At 26.3% G+C, this 23,528-nt stretch overlaps 1 protein-coding gene across 1 annotated transcript in view; it reads right to left on the bottom strand.

The window, feature by feature from the left end:
* Nucleotides 1-10,432: 10,432 nt before the first annotated feature.
* The window catches only part of LOC113389818, a 39,149-nt gene continuing 26,053 nt past the window's right edge, over nucleotides 10,433-23,528 (bottom strand). Inside the window, exons 6-15 of the mRNA XM_026626824.1 lie at nucleotides 15,387-15,465; nucleotides 15,264-15,302; nucleotides 14,812-15,005; nucleotides 14,566-14,686; nucleotides 14,181-14,342; nucleotides 13,839-14,014; nucleotides 13,611-13,773; nucleotides 11,966-12,051; nucleotides 10,807-10,885; nucleotides 10,433-10,536 (exon numbers count right to left, since the gene is read on the bottom strand). Of these exons, the coding sequence (XP_026482609.1) occupies nucleotides 10,433-10,536; nucleotides 10,807-10,885; nucleotides 11,966-12,051; nucleotides 13,611-13,773; nucleotides 13,839-14,014; nucleotides 14,181-14,342; nucleotides 14,566-14,686; nucleotides 14,812-15,005; nucleotides 15,264-15,302; nucleotides 15,387-15,465 (1,203 nt within the window). The remainder of the gene's footprint in view (nucleotides 10,537-10,806; nucleotides 10,886-11,965; nucleotides 12,052-13,610; nucleotides 13,774-13,838; nucleotides 14,015-14,180; nucleotides 14,343-14,565; nucleotides 14,687-14,811; nucleotides 15,006-15,263; nucleotides 15,303-15,386; nucleotides 15,466-23,528) is intronic.

The following is a 23,528-nucleotide window of genomic DNA, read 5'->3' as shown; positions in this document are numbered from 1 at the left end:
AAATATAGATATAAATATAAAATATAGATATAAATATAAAATATAGATATAAATATAAAATATAGATATAAATATAAAATATAGATATAAATATAAAATATAGATATAAATATAAAATATAGATATAAATATAAAATATAGATATAAATATAAAATATAGATATAAATATAAAATATAGATATAAATATAAAATATAGATATAAATATAAAATATAGATATTAAATATAGATATACCAAACTTCCCGTATCAAAAAAATTTTATTTTTAAAGAAGATTAAATTTTTTTTCAAAAAAGTACTCTGAAAAAACTAGATTTTTGAGAAACTACTAATTTTTGACAAAAATTTACTTTTTTTTGAAAAAAAAAAACTTTGGAGAAAAATTTATTTTGACATATTTTGAAAATTCTGAACTTTTTTTCAAAGCAATCGTACTGCTTTAACCGCATAGAGATGAATTGTCAAAGCGCGTAAGCGCCGCGTCGCCGTCTAACGGATAAGCATTGGTACGGAACCCATAGGAATGTAAACAAATTTATACTTATTGTTAAAATCTCTATAGATCATTTTTGACCGCCAAATGGCATTTTTTTTACTTTTTTCACTAGATCTCCGAAACCGCTAGACCTGTCTTCATGAAAATTTGATCAGTTCTTCATCTTGTTAATAAAAGTAAAATGTTTTTTGAATTATTCAAATCGGACGCTCGGTTCTCTTAAAAACTGAGTTACCGTTTTGGGCACTTTTTGCCCCGTATCTTCGGAACGGCTAGACCTGCCTTGGCCAAAAACTAATCAGCACGTCTCAAATTGATTTATGATTTATGATTTACATTTGATTTGCTCAGATATAACAAGATAGCAAAGATAATGAAAGTTACAGTATTTGTAATAATTAAATATTTGAAAACGTTTAAAATGTCTCGAATATTTCATTACAGTACGGGAAGTTCCAGCAATTTGCCTTAAGGCACGATGCCATACACCACTAGTAAATTATTAATAATGATTATGAATTATGATTCCTTCTCAGTATGCATTCGACAGCTTCCAACTTCAAATTCGTCGTCTGCTTTCTAAACTTTTTTATTACTTTCTCCCATTTAAAAATCCTTTTTACTCTCCTCTCGGAATAACTTTTAAGGAAGAAGGTGATTCCTTGCAGATTCCTTCTACAATTCGCAGAATAAGATTAAAACCGTAAAGTTTTGCTGTTGAAAAGTTTCGACATTAATCACCACGAATGGGATTGAAATTTTAAGGCATTTTTATGGCTAAAACAGACATTGTAATAGACCTAGGATTAATTTTGACTAATGTCTTTGCTTAAATTGGTTCATTCTAATTTTCGAAAATTTTTAAATTGTAAATTTACAACCCCAATGTACAAACAATGTCCTCAGAGCAATCTGTCGAATTTAATTTATATCAATTTGTTATATACTTTGTAAAGAATTTTTTTCTCAAAACCCAGATACAAATTCATTAGTTTTGTAATATTTGTTATCATAGTCGACATATCTTATATATAAAAATGGTGCTCTCGATCAAATGATCCGCTAAAACTCGAAAACTGCTGAACCGATTTGGCCAGTCTTAGTCTTGAAAAATTCGTGCTAATCAGTAGGTTGTCGGAAAGAGGAGATATTATTTCAAAATCGCGTTGAAACTTTACATTTTTAATTCGAAAATATTTGTTGAAGCGCAATTTGAATAAAACGATGGACGGTGGCTAATACGTCAAATGTCAAACCTTTTGGACAGATGATGTTCAATTATGTTTAATAGGATGTTTTACGTGAATATTATTTAATTATGATTAAATTGTAGTAAGTAGTTTTGTTTGTAGTTATATTTATACACAAAAAAGTTATTAAACGGATCGCAAGTTTTACTAGAAACTCAAAATATCAACTTTTTTAAAATGTTAATATAAAAATGTATTTTTTGGCGTTGTAGCACTCTTTTTTGGCAAATCATATACTCATTGGTATTTATAAAACATTTTCTAGGTTATATTATTTTTTATTTATGTTTTTTAAATTCAGAACTAAATTTGGTATCGATGAAAGGGACATTTTGTTGAATAACATTTTCCCAGTTTTAATTTCCCAGAATTTATCGAAGAATAGATAGTAATATATGAAGGTCCGGGGTTAAATACATCCACCACCGATGTGTCAAAAACAAGTGAAGTTAAGCATTATTTAACAACAATATTTGAAAGTAGAGGGAAAAAGATGTATAACCAGCTATGACCTTGATTCTCATGACTTTGCTATCGGGAGATAAAGGGTAATCTTTGAAAATCCATAATAAAAGTATTTTCTTCCGTTGGTAGTTTTTTAGCATTAGTTAAAAGTGTAATTATTTTGTAAAATACCTTTAAAATTAAAATAAGACGACAAATCTGTTTGCCACCTGGCCGTTCCAAGTTACCCCGTCTATGGGGTAAAAAGCTCTAGATAACAAATTTTTAAAAGACAACAAAAAAGCACAGTTCTACAATGATGAATTAGAAGGCAGTTTTACTGAACGTAGTCAGATAATTGTTCGTTTGAAATGTGTTACTTGTTGTGATGTAATTATTTTGGTTTTCACAATATAGTTTATATTTGCTCAAAGTTAAATTGGACCTTTGTGCCTCGACCTGCTCTACATATATACTTTTTATTAAATTAATGTATTAACTAATGGGGTTTATTGTTTTTATAATACCTCACTGTATATAGCATTCAACTAACATATCCTTATACACTTAAAGTATTAATATTTTTGATTCTCTAGAAATTGTTTAGAATATACCTTACTTAGCAAAACAACGTTTGCTGAGTCAGCTAATTAATGTATATATATAATGTAAATTACAACCCTATAGTACAAACAACTTGGTCTGGGCAATCCGTCAAGACCGATACTAAATGTGTATAAGATGGGACCAAGTATTGAACTTTGTGGAACTCCAAGTGCAATGCTGCTACAGAAAATCTGTGATATCTTTAGTTTGCCCCAGAAATACCTATCTAAAAATTAAAAAACTGCTTTAGGACCAAATTAGATCACCTGAATCGTCTAAAAATCAATTCTCAGCATTGAATCCTTCGTCCTGGAACGAATCCTTTTGCTGATTAACGACTTGGACGGTACGTGCTTCGTGTGCAAATGGCCTTAGATTAGTGCAATATTATATAAATGCACTTTAGCCGCGGTATAAATTTATCGATAAGAGCGAATTAACTATCGATATATTTTATGGACGCGGCTAACTAGTTTTTGCTCTCTGAGACACATATGAATCGTTTTGTGGTCCGAGAGCCAGGGGCGATGGAAATTTGGATAGAAAATTTATTAAGTTCCCGTAGGGTAGTTATAGTAATGAGCCGAAAATGGAAATTGAAATTTTTTACATTTTTTCACGTTTTGAAGGTTTCTGAACATTTTGGCATACTGCAGAAAAAAATGGATGTGTGTGTATGTATGTATGGATACAATTTTTCGTCCACTTTTTCGGGCGCACGGATCAACCGATGTGAATAGTTAAAAAAAACATTCGATTCTTATTGATAGGGAGATGTGCTGATTAGTTTTTGGCAAAGGCAGGTCAAGCCGTGCAAAAAATAGAAATCGAGTTTTTGAGAGAACCAAGTATCCGATTTGAATGATCTAAAAAACATTCAATTTGTAATGATTGGGAGAAGAGGTGATTAGTTTTTGGCAAAGACAGGTCCAGCCGTTACGGAGATACAGAGCTAAATGTGTAAAAAGTGGAAGATTTTGAGAAAACTAAGCGTTTGATTTGAATGATTCAAAGAACTTTCTGCTTGTTTTAACAAAATAATTGCTTTTGTAAAAAAAATTTAATTTTTTTTTTATATTTTTTCTGTATATCGAAAATAATTCTGATTTTATTTTTAATTCTGACTAGAGTTCTAATATACATTAAACAAATATTTTCAACTCTGCAATTCAGTTTATATAATTCTTATAAATATTAGACAATGTTACAATATTTATTTATAATAATCTTTATGAAAACATTTAATATTCCTCGAACATTTTGTTACGGTACGAGAAGTTCCAGCAATTTGCCTTAAGGCACAATGCCATACACCACTAGTTTTTAAAAATTGAAAATGAGTAATATAAAATATAAAGTACATAGCAATGTGTATATAAACATTCTGAAGTGAAAATTGATTTCTGTAATTACAATTTGAAGTAAAACTTCTTTAGGCGCAACTAGGATGTAAATTCGTACAAATGCAACGGAAGTGCGTTACGGCAGATAACATAAGATAAGAGTCGAGTGTCAATGATTCGTCAGTCGCTCTCGATGATATCATTTCTATACGGGTCGATTGTGATTAGTCGTCGCGTGTGTGAATAGAGATCTGTCGTTGTATGCGTACCGGCATCAACGATGTATGCGTACCGATATCAACAAGGAAATGAGCTTAGATAAATAAACATTTTAAAATCACATCGTAGTACAAATTTTGGTTTAATGCAAAATGACTGAATCAGAAGAATATTTTACCCTGTTCTTTGAAAATAATAAAACAAATTAAACATTTGTGCCGTGTACTAAACGTAGGTTCATTGATTAGAAATTATTTCTATATTATTGGTAGTTTCTATAAATCTTTGAAGTTATTGAAATGGAGAATATTTTTTAGGCAAGACAGTTATTACAGAAATTAAAAAAATGAGATTGTATCGCCAGCGAAAAAGTAAAAAAAATACTATCAGTCAATGAATGCATGTTAATTTTAATTACATGAAGTTTGTCAAACGAAACAATATTTCGTAAGGCGATTTTCAATATAATCCACTGAGTGAACAAATATTATGAAATTTATCATTATCATAATTTATTAATCAGCAATTACTTCATTTCTCTAATGAAGGTTCATTTCTAAACGCTAATTACAATGACAAACCGATCGTGTCATATTCGAAGTGTGACTTTTATTACATTATTGTTTTTAAATATTATACATATTTTTAATGCTATTATAAATATATAATTTATAATTTGTTATCATATAAATGTGTATAATGGTTGACACTGATAAATGTGTGCATCACGAATGTTACCATATCAATAATAAACATTATTCAAAATTGTTATATGATGTATCTATTTTTATTTAAATGCCATCTTGTACAGTAACAAATAAGTTTTATTTCAATCGCGTGTGAACCTTTTTTTTGTATAAAAAACTCTTAGTAAATGTTAGAATCTTCTTCATCCCTTACTGTGTCTTTGGCCCTCGTACTACTGAAATTATTGCAAATTAGAGCAGTATGCGGAAGGCAATAATTCTACAAATATGTACATATGTTTGTCCATAGACAGAATATATAAAATGTAATTGGTACACAGCTAAATTACAAATTCTAAATAACTAAAGAACATTAATAACAAACAATCATAATCGTAAATTGTTTATTTGCTGATTGCAATCAATAAATGTTGTATGTCACTTGTTGGACTTGACCAGAAAACGACAGAGGAAATAAATAAAAAATTGTATTGGTAAATGAAAAATTGTATAAAAATTAATGTTTTACGTGAATAATATTTATATATTGTAAATATATTAATATAAATTTGTACAGAAAAAATATTTTCTTACCAAACGATTCTTTGATTCCTTCCTAACATTTTCTATCAGGACTTTCTTTCCCCGAATAAAAATCGCTTATTAAATATAACTTACAACGGTTTGTATAAGCGAAGTTTGAAACTTTAAAGTTTCCAAGTATTTTTATTTTGTGAAAACGACACAGCTTGGATGAAACTACAGCTGGATGTGTTTTTAAAACGAATTTAATATTGCGAATTCGAAAGAAAAAACTCATGGTGAAGCACGTAGAAGGATTTATGCGTCGTACGTGAAAAATCTATGAAATTTAGGAAATTTAAAAATTGAATATTTTTAGAACTAAAAAGGATAATTTGATGATTCAAAAAGTTGGTTATGGAACATTTTTAATTTGCCATCGATCTGTCGTACTCCTGATTTGCTGGTTTAACTCCTGGTTTGCTTATATAAAATCAACATCAACTTAAATCTTTTACAAACAGATGTTTTTTCATTAAAATGCAGTTTTGTACAAATCCGACGCTTGCACTAGAAGTTTCTTACTAAAGTTCAAAGTTGCATTAACGCACCTTGCAGGAATTATGTAGTTTGTTCATATAATCCTAGATAACTCAAACTGCATCAGGAATTCAAACAAAATGCGACTTGTATATTATAATCTATACATCAATACATGTCTGAAGCAATTTTCACGATTTCACCTATATCCGTTTTTCTAATATATAATTTTAAAAGCGCATAATTTTCACGCTTTTTATTTTTCCCCAAAAGCCCTTAAAATTGTACAAAAATCCAAGAACTTAAATATGCAATATCTCGAGAATTAAAGCAGATATTGCAGTAATTCAAAAAGTTGTTCTTACAACAATGTTCATGAGCCTTCGATTGGTTCTACTCAAAATTTGTTGTTATAACTCTAGCACTAAGTACCAATTTAAATTATGAGTCCTTGGTAAGAAGGGACCAAGTATTGAACTTTGTGGAACTCTAGGTTCAATGCTGCTATAGAAATTCTGTGATATCTTGAGTTTTCTGTGATATATTTTAGTTATTCAAAAAATTGTTCTTACAACAATTTTCATAAGCCTTCGATTGATTCTATTTCAAATTTGTTGTTATGACTCTAGCACTATGTACCAATTTAAATTATGAGTCCTTGCAGGAATTTTATATTTTGTTCAGATAATCCTAGATAACTCGAACTGCATCAGGAATTTAAACAAATTGCAACTTGTATATTATAATCTATACATCAGTACATGCCTTCAATGATTTTCACGTTTGTATATGCATCCATGTCTTTTGCGCATAATTTTAAAAACGCACAATTTTTACGTTCTTATCTTTTTTTTCATGAAGCCCTAAAAAATGTAAAAAAATCCAAGAACCTAAAAATGCAATATCTCGGGAACCAAAGCAGATATTTCAGTAATTCAAAAAGTTGTTGTTACAACAATTTTCATAAGCCTTCGATTGGTTCTACTCAAAATTTGCTGTTATTACTCTAGCACTAAGTACCGATTTAAATTATGAGTCCTGAAGAGCTCAGTACTTGCACAGTAGCATATATGAAAGTAATAAATTTTGCAAAAGTGTTAATTAAGTAGATTTATGACTTTTATAAAGATTACTTGTTAACCGTGACATAGATAATTAGATAAATTGGATGAGATCATCTTTTGATGCATATGAAGATTGTTTTATGACTACAGTATTTTAGTAATTAAATTTTTTTTTTGAGGTATGCCAGTAAAATGTTCAGAAACCTTCAAAACGTCGAGAAATGCAAAAATTCTCATTTTCGATTTTCAGCCCATTACTATAACTACCCTACAGGAAGTTAAAAATATTCTTCTATTCCGCAAAATATTCTATACATCTGTTAAATTTAATTGTGATTGCTTCCTACCTGCGTGAACAAAATCGTTCTATTATTATTATTATTATTATTCAATACGTTTTGTTTTGTTAATTTATAATTGTCGTCATCATCAGAGATGCAGAAATGGACATGCAATGACAATGGCAATGTCTATTCTATCTTTTGTTCTGCATTTGCAAATTTTTCTCTATTCTGCACGAAATCCACTTATTGCGAATATGAAATTGGTCTGTTATTATCGATAGTAGGAGAGTCGGTGAAAAATTTGTAAGAAAAGATAATAGATATGTCTAAAGTTCAGTTAGGTAGTGAAAATATAATTTTTACTAGTAAGATATTTTGTATTAAATCATAAATCAATTTATCTCCAGAACATTAACAATCGTCATTTCATTTAGAATTCAATTTTAAAAAAATTGAAAGTTGCCTAATTTACACAAAATTGAAAATGTGCTCTCGCATAGTCACAGTCTAAAAGCATTTGCAAATAATTCTGTGCGACATTTTCACTTACACTGTGCTTAGCTTGGCGGCATTTTCACATTTTTCACTGATTTTCACAAAATTGGAAAAGTGGTCCATTACATAAACAGTCTAAATGCACTTGGGTAAACATTTGTACCAGAGTGGCGCTTAGACTGTGCTTAGCCTGGGTAATTTTTTTAACTTTTAATCCAAAATTACAAAAATATTTTATTGACGAAACGAATACTTTTGGGGAAAGATTTTTGTTTTTTTTTATTTTAAGATGTCTTTTAGTTTACCTGCCTGTCCACCTATTTACCTGTCTACCTGTTTATCTAAAAATAAAATTTATTTATTTATTAAATTAAATTTTAATATGATATATTATATTTAACTGATTTTCTAAAATGATTATTATATTAATGAGGGTGAAAATTTAAGATTTTATGAATTTCAAAAATCTTGATTATAAAATAAAATAAAATATTGCATAAAACTAGTGGGGCGCATGGCATCGTGCCTTGAGGTAAATTACTAGAACTTCTGTACCAAAAATTATTTTTTTTTAAAAAATTAACATTTTTGGAAAAATTTTACTTTGAAAAAATTAGATTTTTGGGGAACTAAAAATATTTGACAAAAATTTACTTTTTTGAAAAAAAGTGTTTTCTTTCTTTTGAAATATCTTGTAAATTCTGAACTTTTTTTCAAAGCAATCTTGCTGTTTTAACTGCATAGAGACGATATATCAAAGCGCGTAAGCGCCGCGTCGCCGTCTAACGGATAAACGTTGGTACGGAACCCATAGGAATGTTAACAAAATATACTTATTGTTAAAATCTCTATAAAATATCTGATAATTTGATGTGCATATGTCTAATGATCATTTTTGACCGCCAAATGGCATTTTTTTTACTTTTTTTACTAGATCTCCGAAACCGCTAGACCTGCCTTCATGAAAATTTGAATTTGAAGAATTTGAAATTTTTTTGAATAATTGAAATCGGACGCTTCATTCTTTTGAAAACTGAGTTACCGTTGTTGGCACTTTTTGCCTCATATCTTCGGAACGGCCAGACCTGCCTTTGCCAAAAACTAATCAGCACGTCTCCTTATCAATACGAATCGAATGTTTTTTGAATTATCCAAGTCGCTTTATCCGTGCTCCCGAAATCGTCGACGAAAATTTGTATCCGCACACACACACATACATTCATTTTTTCTAAGGTATACCAAAATGTTCAGAAGGTTTTGAAACGTAAAGATAACTAAAAATTTTCATTAGCAATTTTATTGCGATTACTATAAATTACCCTACGGGAAGTTATTAAATGATTACCCGAAATGGTTATTACAAATTAGTGATTTCTGGTAGGAGAGTGAAAATGTAAGATATCTTTTGACTATTATACTTTCCCCCAGCCCTACGTCTATTTTTCTAGCAATTTATCGCTTTTGAGAGCTGTGTAATTCATCTTCAACGACCTATGGTTACATAAAGAGCAATTTTAAAGAAGGGAAAAATCGAGTTTTTTCCGCAACATCGGAATGCAATTTGCTGACTATGTCGCAAAAAATATGCAATTTTTTACTATTGTAAAATACACTCTTGAAAGTGAATTGGGTTTTAGAAAAATGTCAAATATTTTGATTCATGGCGAAAGGACTAAAATGTACGCCGAATTGTATGATGTAATCTACTTGAAAAAGTTCTTAGTGAACGAGTTAAAACAGCAAATTTTGAGTCTCGATGGGTCACAAAAAATGTTATATGATGAACTTTTTGAATTGTTTAAAAATCTTCAATAGTTCCCGAGATATTGCATTTTAGCATTTTTGAAATTTGAGAAATTTTAAGGAATCAAAATTTAAGGGGACAAAAATGTTGAAATTTCGGGCGTGTTACAAATTAACTACAAGTCACAAAAATGCAATTTTTATGGTTTTACTTTAATATTATGACATATACTCAAATATCCAATTTTTTATATATCATTTTACATAATGAGTTATTAAAATTTATTTGACAAAGGTACATAATTTCTTGTTATTCAAGTTCATTTTCCACTCACATATAATTCAGCTTCTAATTTTCGAAAGTTTTTAGTGAACGAGTTAAAACAGCAAATTTTGAGTATGATCAATCGATGGGTCACGAAAAATGTTATATGATGAATTTTTTGAATTGTTAAAAAATCTTCAATAGTTCTCGAGATATTGCATTGTAGCATTTTTGAAATTTGATAAATTTTAAGGATTCAAACTTTAAGGGGACAAAAATGCTGAAATTTCGAGCATGTTACAAATTAACTCAAAATCACAAAAATCCAACAACTTACAATTTTAATGGTTTTACTTATACTTTAATATCATGTCTATATACGCAAATATCCAATTTATTATTTATCATTTTACATAATGAGTTATTAAAATTTTTTTGATCAAGGTACATAATTTCTTGTTATTCAAGTTTTACTCATTTTCCACTAACATATAATTCAGCTTCTAATTTTTTCAAATTTTTTTCATGTACAGCAATAGATGTTGATTTCACAACTAGCATGCAAAAAATTGTAATAACTGAAAAAAATAATACATATAATAATAAATTTGTAAATACATATAAAAATAAATAATACATAATAATAATAAATTGTGGAAAATAAAATCGCCTAAAGTGCATTCTATGCAACATGCATGTGTGCATTACAAAATCTTCAGGAGAAAAATCTAAATAATATCTAAAAAGAATTTTTTTTATAAACCACGAGAAATAGTATAATTAATTTTAATATTGATGAAATTAAATAAAAATTATAAATATTTTTAATTCAAAATTTAATAACTTACCACCTTCTGTTATTAAAACAAAAATGTACATCAAAGAAGTTGCATACTCTTTTTCTTGGTAGGTTTTTCTAGCTTTTGACTGAAAAAAATAATAAATTAATAAAATTATAAATAAATTAATAAAATTATAAATAAATTCACAATTTAGTCAAAAAATGAAGATAATTTCTGCCAATAAATTTAAAGTTATAAATTATTTCATAAACAATTGAGTCTTGAAATGCAGATTTGGGATGGAACGTTTTCTAAATATGTTTTATAAGTATACCGAGTTGTTGTAGAGACTTATAATATTAGACAATATTATAGACTATTAAATTTTGAACAAATTTCTCAAATATATCATTCACATTAATCAAATGGTTTTGAAGTTATAGTAAATATACTGAAGTAATGCACTTTAAGAGAAAAACAAGGTATCAGGATTCTAGTTTGATATTTAATATTTTATTTAGACTATACCGAGATGTTGTAGGGACTTATGATGTTAGACAATATTTTAGGTTATTCAATTTTCAACAAATTTGCTAAATATTATATAAGTATTAAACCAATGGTTTAAAAGTTACAAGAGATATATTAAATAAATGCATGGACGTTTTGTATTTAAATGTGTAGTCAGGCGTATATGATGTCTGTAGTAATTTACAAATCTATTAAAATTATAATAAATCTAATGATATTATTGTGCAATTTATGAATAAATATATTTGTAATAATAATTGACTTTATACAGAACCAAAATTTATCAAAATATATTCACAAAATTGTTTATTTATTTAAAAGCCAAATACTATGCTAAAGGATCAGTTTATTCAGTAGATTTATATATTTAATTTTTTTTCAATTTTATATTTAATGAAAATTTATTTTGATTTCTTGTAAGTTTTATTTAATATTAATTTGTGATTCAATGAGATCAAATTTTGAATAAGTAAAAATTATTTTTGAAACATTAAAAATTAATAATAGATGTATAAATTTACCTCGTAAAAGTGTCCAAATTGTAAAACTTTCAAAATTATATAAGTGCAATATACTTCTAACAATCTGTATTTATTCTGCAAAAAAAATTAATGATAATAATTATACATATATATATATGTATATATATATATATATATATATATATATATTTATTAATAATGTGATTATTTACCTTAGACAATCCATACAAGAAAAATGAATTAAAAATCATTGTAACTCCAATTATTGCAGTTGTGTATACTAAGTGGATATAAGGAGCTGAAATGAATAAATAAAATTATTTATATATATATATATATACAAAATAAAATTAAATAATCTAAGATATTGTCTAACAACATAGGTCCAACTATGTAACAACTGGATTCGATTGAATTTTGAGAGTTAAAAGAGCTTTCTTTATTATATCTCTTGTAACTTTTAAACAAATTGTCCAATCAAAACAAAATATTCTGCAAACTTGTTTAGAATTTAACAATCCATAATTTTGCCTAATATCATAAAGCTCTAAAGCAACTCGGTGTACTTTAAAATTGCTCCCAAAATAGAACCTATACACTATTGTTTAACTACCTCAAATGTAAGTTAACTCTACGTTGTTTATTGCACATCTTGTAACTTTTAAACGGTTTGTCTGATATTTATGAATTGTTTTGAGAGTTTTTAAAGAATTAAATTATCTATAATTTTGTCTAATATTATAAGCCTCTACAGCAACTCGGTATACTTTAAAATTGCGACAGAAAATACAGAAGTCATATACACATCAGTTATATTTATCATCTTCCACAGTTGAACCTAATTATCTATTATTTATCTTTGCGCAACTGTTTGTTTATCTTTATATATATATATATATATATATATATATATATATATATCCTTAATTGAATCTATTTTATTTTATTCCATTTAAAGAAAAATACAAATAGAAATTGTACTCACTATTATCATAGGATTCCCAGTGTATAAACATTGGCTTCAAACAGGCTGTTAGCTGAACAAATATAAATATACAGGTATATATATACATATATATATATATATATATATATATATATATATACATATATTTATATATTTATATACACCTACCAAATCAAAAGCAGCAATTATATAACACCCAGTATAAAGGCTCATACAACCAAAAAAAGTGTGCATTTGGAACAACATTGTTAATAATAATTATTATAAACAATTTTTATTAATAAATAATTATTTATATACGTGAAATTGACATTACACTATTGAAATAATATAATGAATTAATCATACATGCATTTGTTTTTAATTTATACTAGGCGTACTAGATTTGTATCATATTATGGTAGAAGTTTTTGGTGAAAGAGTTAAACCAGCAAGTTTTGAGTAATGCCATTCGACGGGTTAGGAAAAATTTTATAAGAACGAGTTTTTGAATTATGAAAAAAATTGCAGTAGTTTTTGAATTATTGCATTTTTAAATTTTCAGAAATCATGAGTTTTGTTGGCATAAAAAAGAAATTTTTGAGTTATTTGACAAAAACCAAAAAAATGTCCCAAATTATCTATTTATTGCTAAAGAATGAAATATCATCGAATTAACTAATTCTCATTTTTGAATTATCTAGTTATCTGCAATAGTTTTTGAGTTATTACATTTTTCAATATACAAAAATTTATAGATCTGGATAAAAAAACTCATACAAAAAAATAGGATTTGAAAAAATATTTTTTTTTTGCATTTTAAAATATGTTGTACCATTTTTTTTTCATATATTTTAGATATATTATACATTATTTTATTTGTTCACAATTTATTAAGTTTTATTTAGTACTAAGTTTATTTTTAATCCAATTCCAAGCTCCTGGTGGTTTTTTATAATCTTTATTTTCACATTTTCTTATATTTTTTTGAGGGGCAAAAGTTATTGTTAATGTTGACATTTTATAATTATTTGCCCATTTTTTTAAACATTTTGGAGCATCTGGGAACAATTTCTGCAAAATAAATCAAATTAATACATTTCACTTTAATTTAAATATAATTATCATTATATATTTACTTTGAATCGTTTATGTTCGATTTTTTCCAAAAATTCTGGTTTTGGTATTTCTTTTTCAAAAACTCCTGGAATCATAAAACTAAATCCTACAAGTTCTTTATTTTTCACCAAAAGTACTATTGGCATATTTTGGGCAATATTGCAATAATCGGTTTTGTTATATAAATAATGAGTTCCTGAAAAAATAAATTTATTTGAAAATTAACTCAAATCTTATTATATAAATAAATTGAAACTTTATCGCAAAATAGCTTAAGGCTTAGAATTATTTGAATTAAATTAATACTCTGTTTGATATTTTTTCATTTATTTATTTATTCATTTGTCAATTAATTTATTTACCTTTTCTGGTCTCACAATTTTGCTTAAACCATCCATTTCCTCCTAATTTTTCCTCAGAAGTTGGAACATCTAAATTTTCTTTAGAATTTTTTTGATTTATTACTCTAAAACTGTCTCCAATGGAATCAACTGGCATTCCTCTTCCAGGATCTTTAATATGATCTAAAAATAAAAAATAGATTTAAGCACAAATTTACCAAATTTAAATTGTTTATAATAAAATAGAAACAAATATCAAGCCCAAAAATATCCTAAGTAGTTCTCCTTAAACAAATGTAAATTCTCATAACTAGCCTGGATGTTCATATTTTTTATATGAAATTTTGTCTATAAATTTATTTTATTAATATATTTTGTTTATAACAATATATTTTAAATAATTTACCTTCATTAGCAACATATATCTCCAAGGAATAATAAGTTTTATTATTTATTTTTTGATTTTTGAACCAAGGATTGTTGTAAAATTGATTCAAGTTGACATACAAATTATCTGTTGCCTGTATCTGTAATAAATAAATAAATAAATAAACAGATAATTAGGTAAATAAACAAATTACTGAATAAACGAATGAATGAATAAATAAATAAATTAATTAATTAATAATGGTGCACATATTTTTTTTCTTACCGATATTAAAAATCCAACAATTCTTTCATTAGTATCATGTAAAGTGCATAAAGTTTTGTCTTTGCCTTCTTCAGGGCAAAAAGCTTTAACATTTTCAGGCAATTTAAAATCAGAAATTTTTTTCCAACCTTTTATTTGAGCTTTTTGCCCAGTTTTTGGCAAATAATCCAAACTTGCATATGGGTATTTAAATACTGAAAAATAATAATAATCAACTTTAGTAACAATAGATTTAAAACTTAATTTAAAAAAAAAAAACGAATATGGTGTACCTCAAGGAACAGTTGTAGGACCACTATTATATTTATTATATAAAAACTATTAAAAAATACTCTAAATTTTAACAATTTAGGGAAGTCAATATTATAAACTATTTGTAAAAATATTACTAGTAATAATATGAATAGATAAGTATAAATTTGTATTTTTTTATTATAAAAAATTATATTTACCCATTGGTTCAGTCCAACTCTGCACTAGCTTATTGAAATCTGAAAACAAATTTTAATTTAAAAGTTGTTAACATTTTTAATATCAAAAATAGAATGTATAAACAATTTTTCTTAAATAATTACATGCATAAACAGCATTTGCACTAAAAAGCACCAAAACCCAATAAATTTTGCACAAAATCATATTTTCAACACTTTTGCACTAAAAAGCATACCACAAAACTAAATTAATATATATTACTATCAATATTTATTATCAAATTCGCAGAAATATTACCAAATATCAATTTTTGCACAAATATTTATCCAATAATATTTATTTCTCGATAATATTTACATAAGAAGGAACACCTGTACAAATATTGTCTTGGTGAGAATCAGGAAATATTTTACAAGAAGCAAATTAAATATAAAAAATTGTTTTGTAATTTAAAAATTTGGAAAATAAATATTTGTATGTTTATTTTATAACGACGGTTATGGAAAATTAAATAAACGTCATGGTATTTACCAGTATTTTGTACTTAAAGGTAATTGTTTGCAAGGATCTTAGTGCTAGAGTTAAACCAGCAAATTGTACAACCATTTGACGGATTTTAGATAATGTAGTTGGAACTGGTTTTTGAATTATCTAAATATCTTATCTGATTCACGAGATATTGCATTTTGAAATTTCAAGATTTTTATAGTTCTTGACTGTTGTACGTAAGGAATTTTATTGAAAAATTGTTGCAAGTTCAAAAATTTTCAAAGCGCCACAAAAGAGTATTTAGTAAAAATTTAATACTACAAAGTATGTATTAGCATATTTACTATGAGACTAAATTTTAAAATTTAAAAAAATATATCTATTTTATGAGTTATTAAATATTATCTGAGCAAAGTACATATTTAGAGCCAGCAGCGTAAGAGAAAACTTGCAATTTAGTATAAATCTCTTAGTAAAGGACTATTTGTTATTTTGGATATTAATTAATTAAATTACTTTTTATTTAAGAAAATCAATTGAAATATATATATATATATATATATATATATATATATATATATATATATACTCGTATATATATATAAAGTGTGGGTTTTCTACAAAGGCGATAATTATCAATTAAAATTAATTAAATTGAATCAATTATTTAATTGAACTTACTTGAACTTTTGTGAACATTTTATGGACTGAATAGACTTTTGTAAATTTATAAATATTTTACATCATAGAGCAATATTTATTTATATTTATATTTACGTATATTTGAAATAATTTAAATTTGTGGTCACAATTAAATGTTTTGTTAGAAATTGGTAAAATTTAAGTCAAATTTATACTGAAATAAAAATATTCTTAGTGAAGGAGTTAAAACAGCAAATCGAGAATATGCTCATTGAATGGCTTTCAAAAAGTGTAATTAGAAAGACTTTTTAAATCATTAAATTATCTCGAAACGTTTCCGAGATATTGCTTTTTAAAGTTTTACAATTTTGCTAAACTTTTATAGACAATTTAGTCGGGAGTATTAAAAATTATTAAGGATAAAATAAAGTTCGGCTTGTAAGGAAAACTTTGTAAATTATATATATATATATATATATATATACCTATATATATATATATATATACATATACCTATATATCTTTTCCATCCCTGTTCCAGACAAAAGCCAATTTAGCAAAATTAATTTCGTGCCAAATTTTAAATAAATTGGCCAATTAAGACATAATTAATGAGTCAGAAAGCGAGAACTCTCTTTTAGATGTCTGCAAATGATATTTAAAACAAAGATAATAAAACACAGACCTTTTAGAAAATAAATAGACCGATAAATTAGGGAAAATACACACCTGGTTCCGTAAGAAATAAGAAATTAATAGTTGTAGTAATATTATTATGACAATATATTATTTGTACGATATAGCCTGTAACTTTTGACAGGATTGTCCAAAATTAATCAAATATTCGGCAAATTTATTCAAAATTGAATTATCTACAACATTTTCTAATATTTAAACATCCTACAACAACTCGATGTACTTGAAAAATGTGCTTGAATATAGTATTGCAAATAATCCCATTTAGTAACAATTTATTGGTGTGGTGATTCATTATATCTCTTATAACTTTTGAACGGCTTGTTTAAAATTGACCAAATATTCGGCAAATTTATTCAAAATTGAATTATCTACAACATTTTCTAACATCACATTGCTCTACAGCAATTCTGTATACTTTAAAATTGTGATTGAAAATAGTGTTACAAATAATCGAATTTAGTAACAATTTATTGGTGTGGTGATTTATTATATCACTTGTAACTTTTTAATGGCTTTTCTAAAATTGACCAAATATATGGCAAATTTATTCAAAATTGAATTATCTACAACATTTTCTAACATCACATTGCTATACAGCAACTCTGTATACTTTAAAATTGCGATTGATAATAGCATTTGTTTAAAACTAATTAGTGGATTTATTTAGTAACAATTTATTGGTGTGGTGATTTATTCCATCTCTTGTAACTTTTGAACAGTTTGTCCAAAATTGACCAAATATTCGGCAAGTTTATTCAAAATTAAATAATCTACAACGTTATCTAACATCACATTGCTCTACATCAACTCTGTGTACTTTAAAATTGTGCTTGAAAATAGTGTTGCGAATAATCGCATTTACTAACAATTTGTTGGTATGGTGATTTATTATATTTCTTGTAACTTTTGAACGGTTTGTCCAAAATTAATCAAATATTCGGCGAATTTATTCAAAATTAAATAATCTACAACATTTTCTTGCATTTGAACATCCTACAACAACTCCGTGTTCTTGAAAAATGTGCTTAAAAATAGTGTTGCAAATTATTGCATTTAGTAACAATTTAATGGTGTGGTGATTTATTAAATCTCTTATAACTTTTGAACGGCTTTTCTAAAATTGACCAAATATTCGGCAAATTTATTCAAAATTGAATTATCTACAACATTTTCTAACATCACATTGCTCTACAGCAACTCTACGTACTTTAAAATTGTGCTTGAATATAGTGTTGCAAATAATTACATTTAGTAACAATTTATTGGTGTGGTGATTTATTATATTTCTTATAACTTTTGAACGGCTTTTCCAAAATTAATCAAATATTCGGCAAATTTATTCAAAATTGAATTATCTACAACATTTTCTAACATCACATTGCTCTACAGGAATTCTATATACTTTAAAATTGTGTTTGAAAATAGTGTAGCAAATAATCGCATTTAGTAACAATTTATTGGTGTGGTGATTTATTCTATCACTTATAACTTTTGAACGGCTTTTCCAAAATTGACCAAATATTCGGCAAATTTATTCAAAATTGAATTATCTACAACATTTTCTAACATCACATTGCTCTACAGCAATTCTGTATACTTTAAAATTGTGGTTAAAAATAATGTTGTTGACAATAGCATTTGTTTAAAACTTATTGGTGCACTTATTTATTCCATCTCTTGTAACTTTTGAACGTGTGGTGATTTATTATATTTCTTATAACTTTTGAATGGCTTGTTTAAAATTGACCAAATATTCGGCAAATTTGTTCAAAATTGAATTATCTACAACATTTTCTAATATCGCAACTTCCTACAGCAACTCGCTATACTCTAAATCTGTGATTAAAGTGCTCTGAATAATGTTATTAACTTATGGATGCATTTATTTATTGTATCTCTTATAACTTTTGATAGGTTTGTCCAAAATTAATCAAATATTTGGCAAATTTGTTCAAAATTAAATAATCTACAACATTGTCTAACGCCATAAGACCCTACAGCAACTCGGTATGCTCTAAAATCGCCCTAGAAAACTCGAGGCTTTTTTTATATTTTTTTACCCTGAAGAATTCCAAAATTCCTGCACCCGAAACGTGCGCACTATTGTTTAGTTAGTTTTAGTTGAAATTTGTTTGGGTAATAAAAAGCATATGCGGACGCCAACGTTGTCGGCTAAAGTAAATATTTACTGTTTTAGTTTCGGTAAAGTAAAGTTTGTCTATTTAGAATATTTTGGAGCTCACTTATTTATTTATTATTCGAAGTTAAGAGGTCATAGGCATTGTAATAAATTTATAAATATATATATATATATATATATATATTTATATAAATTACAATCTAGTACAAATGCAGTACGAATTTCTTACATAGAACTTGCCTTTACGTAGCGTTTCTGAAAAATATACTTTGTTCAAGTAATCCTCGATAACTCATTCAATGATTTTTTTTTTAGAAATCGAAAATTTATTTGTTTATCACATATATTGATATATACGTTCTATCAATTGATATTCTTAATCTTAATATTTGTGCCTTGTAAATAACTTTGAAAACAGACAAATTTTTAGAATTTTTTCTTGTTGGTCCAAAAAATCGATAGCAACTTATAAAAATTAACAAATCCTAAAATGCAATATCTTGAAAACGCTTGGAGATTTTTGAATAATTCAAAAAGTCGCTTATATAACATTTTTATTTTGCCATCGAACTGTGATACTCCTGATTTGTTGCTTTAACTCTTTCACTGAGAATGTAACTTAAATTTGCATACTCATATAGGAAACATGAAATATCACAATCTGTAGTAATAAATTAACTATAAAAACATGTTAAATAACAATATATAAACTATCGACTTGCATTGTTAACTATTTCATCCTTGAAATTTATATAAGTAGAAAGTATATCCTTGATGAATTAGTGAAAATTGGAAATCGAGATTACTATTCGATGGCAAATTAAAAATGTTTTTAGAACAACTTTTTGAATCATCAAAATATTTGCAATAGTTTTTATAAAATTGCATTTTTACACTTTACAAATTTTATAAGTTGCAAAAAATCAATATGGATCCTGCGAAATCAAAATGTTTAAAAATGCAATATCTCAGGAACCCTTTGAGATATTTTAGAAATTTAAAAAGTCGTTTATATAACACTTTTAATTTGCCATCGAACTGTCATACTCCTGATTTGCTGGTTTAACACTTGCACTGAGAACAAAATTTACGAGTACTTAATCCTTAAACCAAATCATAGACAATAAGGAGTTACAACTTCAAAATGTACCAAAAAATTATATTTAACCCCAGATTACTTAAAACCAAAAGATTGGTACAAATAATTAGTTTTTATTGTGTTTTTTGGACTAAAATACAAAATGCCTTCGCAATGCGTGCAGGAATTATGAACTTTGTTCAGATAATCTTAGATAACTCATCTTGTAGCATGGATTTTAAAAATTTAAATATATATTGAAATATATGTACTATCAATTAATATTATTAATCTCAATATTTGTGCCTTGTACATAACTTTGAAAACAATCAAATTTTTAGAATTTTTTTTTGTTGGTCCAAAATTTCGATAGCAACTTATAAAAATTTCCAAATCCTAAAATGCAATATCTTGAAAACCCTTGGAGATTTTTAAATAATTCAAAAAGTCGTTTATATAACATTTTTAATTTGCCATCGAACTGTGATACTCCTGATTTGCTGTTTTAACTCTTTCACTGAGAACATCCCTCAATACTTATAAATACATAATTACTAAATTAAAACCGTTTGAAAAACCTAACAACCAATTGTTTAAATAATTATTTATTATACCAATTATTTTAATTATTATTTTCCCTATTTTTTTCCCCAAAAGCAAATTTTTAATACGTTTCTGTACAAATTCACTTAATCAAAACAAATTAATTAGAGTGCAGTCTAGTAGATTAAACGACTGGATATATATATATATATATATATATATATATATAAATCCTGTTTGTTAATCTATGTACCTCGTTTCAGAATTATTATAATCCTGGCCTGATCCTTATTTATTTTCGTCCTGCTCCAAAATGAATTTGCTCTCTGGAGCAGAAACTTTTAAAATGCACCAAAGATTTGTTTATAAATAAATAATTAAATTAATATACAGAGAATAATAATTACAGAGATTATTATTAAAATACAGAGATAAAAACAATGATAACAAATTAGAGGAATTATTTATATAAATAAATAGTATGTTATGTAGTACATATAAGAACAGAATGTTTAAATAATTATTGGATGATTAGTAGTTTAATATCTAGTAAACTATAATTTTCAGAATATTAACGTCTGAGACAATATAATGCAAAATTTTATGAGCTATAATATTGTCTAAATGAATTTTTTTCTAACTTTAACGGTTTTGTAAATATTTAAATAAACGTCGAGGACTGAACATCAACAAAAAAGGCATGAGGGTTCATAATTAATAGTGTTCATAATTAATAGTGTTATATCTTGCAAATTATTAATTTTAGATGGATGACTTATAAGACAAAGTTATACATAATTTTATAAGCTGAAATTTTTTTTTCTTACGATTTTTTTATAACTGTGATAGTTTTGAAAATATTTAAAAAAAATTTAGAAAATTTAGCACCCTTTTGCCATTCTGATTTATACTTTTTATGAACTGTTTGTACTTAGAATTTTTCGAAGTAAGTAATTGTTTATATTTTATTTCAATATTTATATATAGTATGTGCATATATATATATATATATATATATATATATATATATATATATATGTATATATATACATGTATATATACATCATTGAAAATAATATTTATACATATGTAGAAACCGAGAAACCAATATTGTTTTTTCACATTTGAATATACAAATATGACATTTTATATTTTCTGAAATAATAAGAATTCTCTTCATATCTTTTTGCAGACATGTTCTCTTTGAAATATACACATGTATATACACACACACATATATATATATATATATATATATATATATATATATATATATATAACACATGTATATATACACATGTTTCCATTACAAGAGTATATAATAATGCGTCGTCCCGGTTGGTTTTTATTTATTTCTATTTATTTTATTTGTTTTGCGAACAAAAAGCAATAATAATAAAGAAATATAAAATATAAAAACAAAGGCAATAAATACGAGATTGAATTCGGTGTGCTATATGACGGACGACACGAGAAACTTTTATAGTGCCGTCGAAAAAAATCGATTTTGATCGAACCGATCGATGGGAAAATGGAAATATTGGGAAAATTATAAGAGATACAGGAAAATTTTATAGAGGAAGTTTGTAGATTATAAAATTTTGTATAAATTTGTCTTACACAATAATTATGTATAGTTATTAGTTTGTGAGATATAGCGCTTGGAATTATGATAACGTTCAAAACGATTCTAGAGTGTTAGGTTTCATATTTTTCTAAATTACTAAAAAATCGTTAAAGTTACAAAAAAGTTGTGAACAAGAAAGTTGTAGCTTATGAAATTTTAAATTAATTTGTCTCATAAGTTATGTTTCTAAAGGTAATAGTTTACTAGATATAATGCTTTGAATTTTGAAGACCTAAATTGATGACGGATGTAGCATATGTGTTGAACGACGGGTGCAAGATATGCCACGTTTTGCGACAGTTTTTCGCAAATATCTCAAAAACTGTAAGCACCTTGACAAAATGTTATATGGGCAATAAAAAGCCTAAAAAATTGTGTATAAACTTGTCTAAAACATTAATTATATATAGTTATTAGTTTGTGAGATATAGCGCTTGGAATTATGATCGCGTGCAAAACGATTCTAGAGTGTTATGGTTTCATATTTTTCTAAATTACTAAAAAATCGTTAAAGTTACAAAAAAGTTGTAAACTAAAAAATTGTAGTTTATGAAATTTTGAATAAATTTGCCTCATAATTTATGTTTCTAAAGTTAATAATTTACTAGATATAATGCTTTGAATTTTGAAGACCAAAATTGATGACTGATGTAGACTTGGTTGGACGGATGCAAGATATGCCACGTTTTGCCACAGTTTTTGGCAAATATCTCAAAAACTGGAAGCACCTCGACAAAATCATGTATGGACAATTTGAAGCCTATAAAATTTTGTATAAATTTGTCCTAAACACTTTTGACCTATATCATTTAATTTTGACAGTATGTCCCACCAAATTTGTACTTTATTATTTGGTTATTTTCGCGAGAGATAAATGATTTTCTGTGCATTCCAAAGGCAGTAAAATGCAATAATTGCATACTGCAACCTTATAATTATTACGACAACATTTATAAAACACAAACAAATCCTTTTTTCTCTGGACATACAAAATATTAGTACTCGAAGACATTTAATTTAGCATTCAAGTCGCTCATTTTTCTCCTCGTGGCCGATGCTCATTATTA

Source organism: Ctenocephalides felis, unplaced genomic scaffold (genome assembly GCF_003426905.1).
Source record: "Ctenocephalides felis isolate EL2017-DRISC unplaced genomic scaffold, ASM342690v1 CF-g0.4_SCAFFOLD_03573, whole genome shotgun sequence".
NCBI classification, from domain to species: domain Eukaryota; kingdom Metazoa; phylum Arthropoda; class Insecta; order Siphonaptera; family Pulicidae; genus Ctenocephalides; species Ctenocephalides felis.
This window is presented reverse-complemented; position numbering and strand designations above follow the sequence as displayed.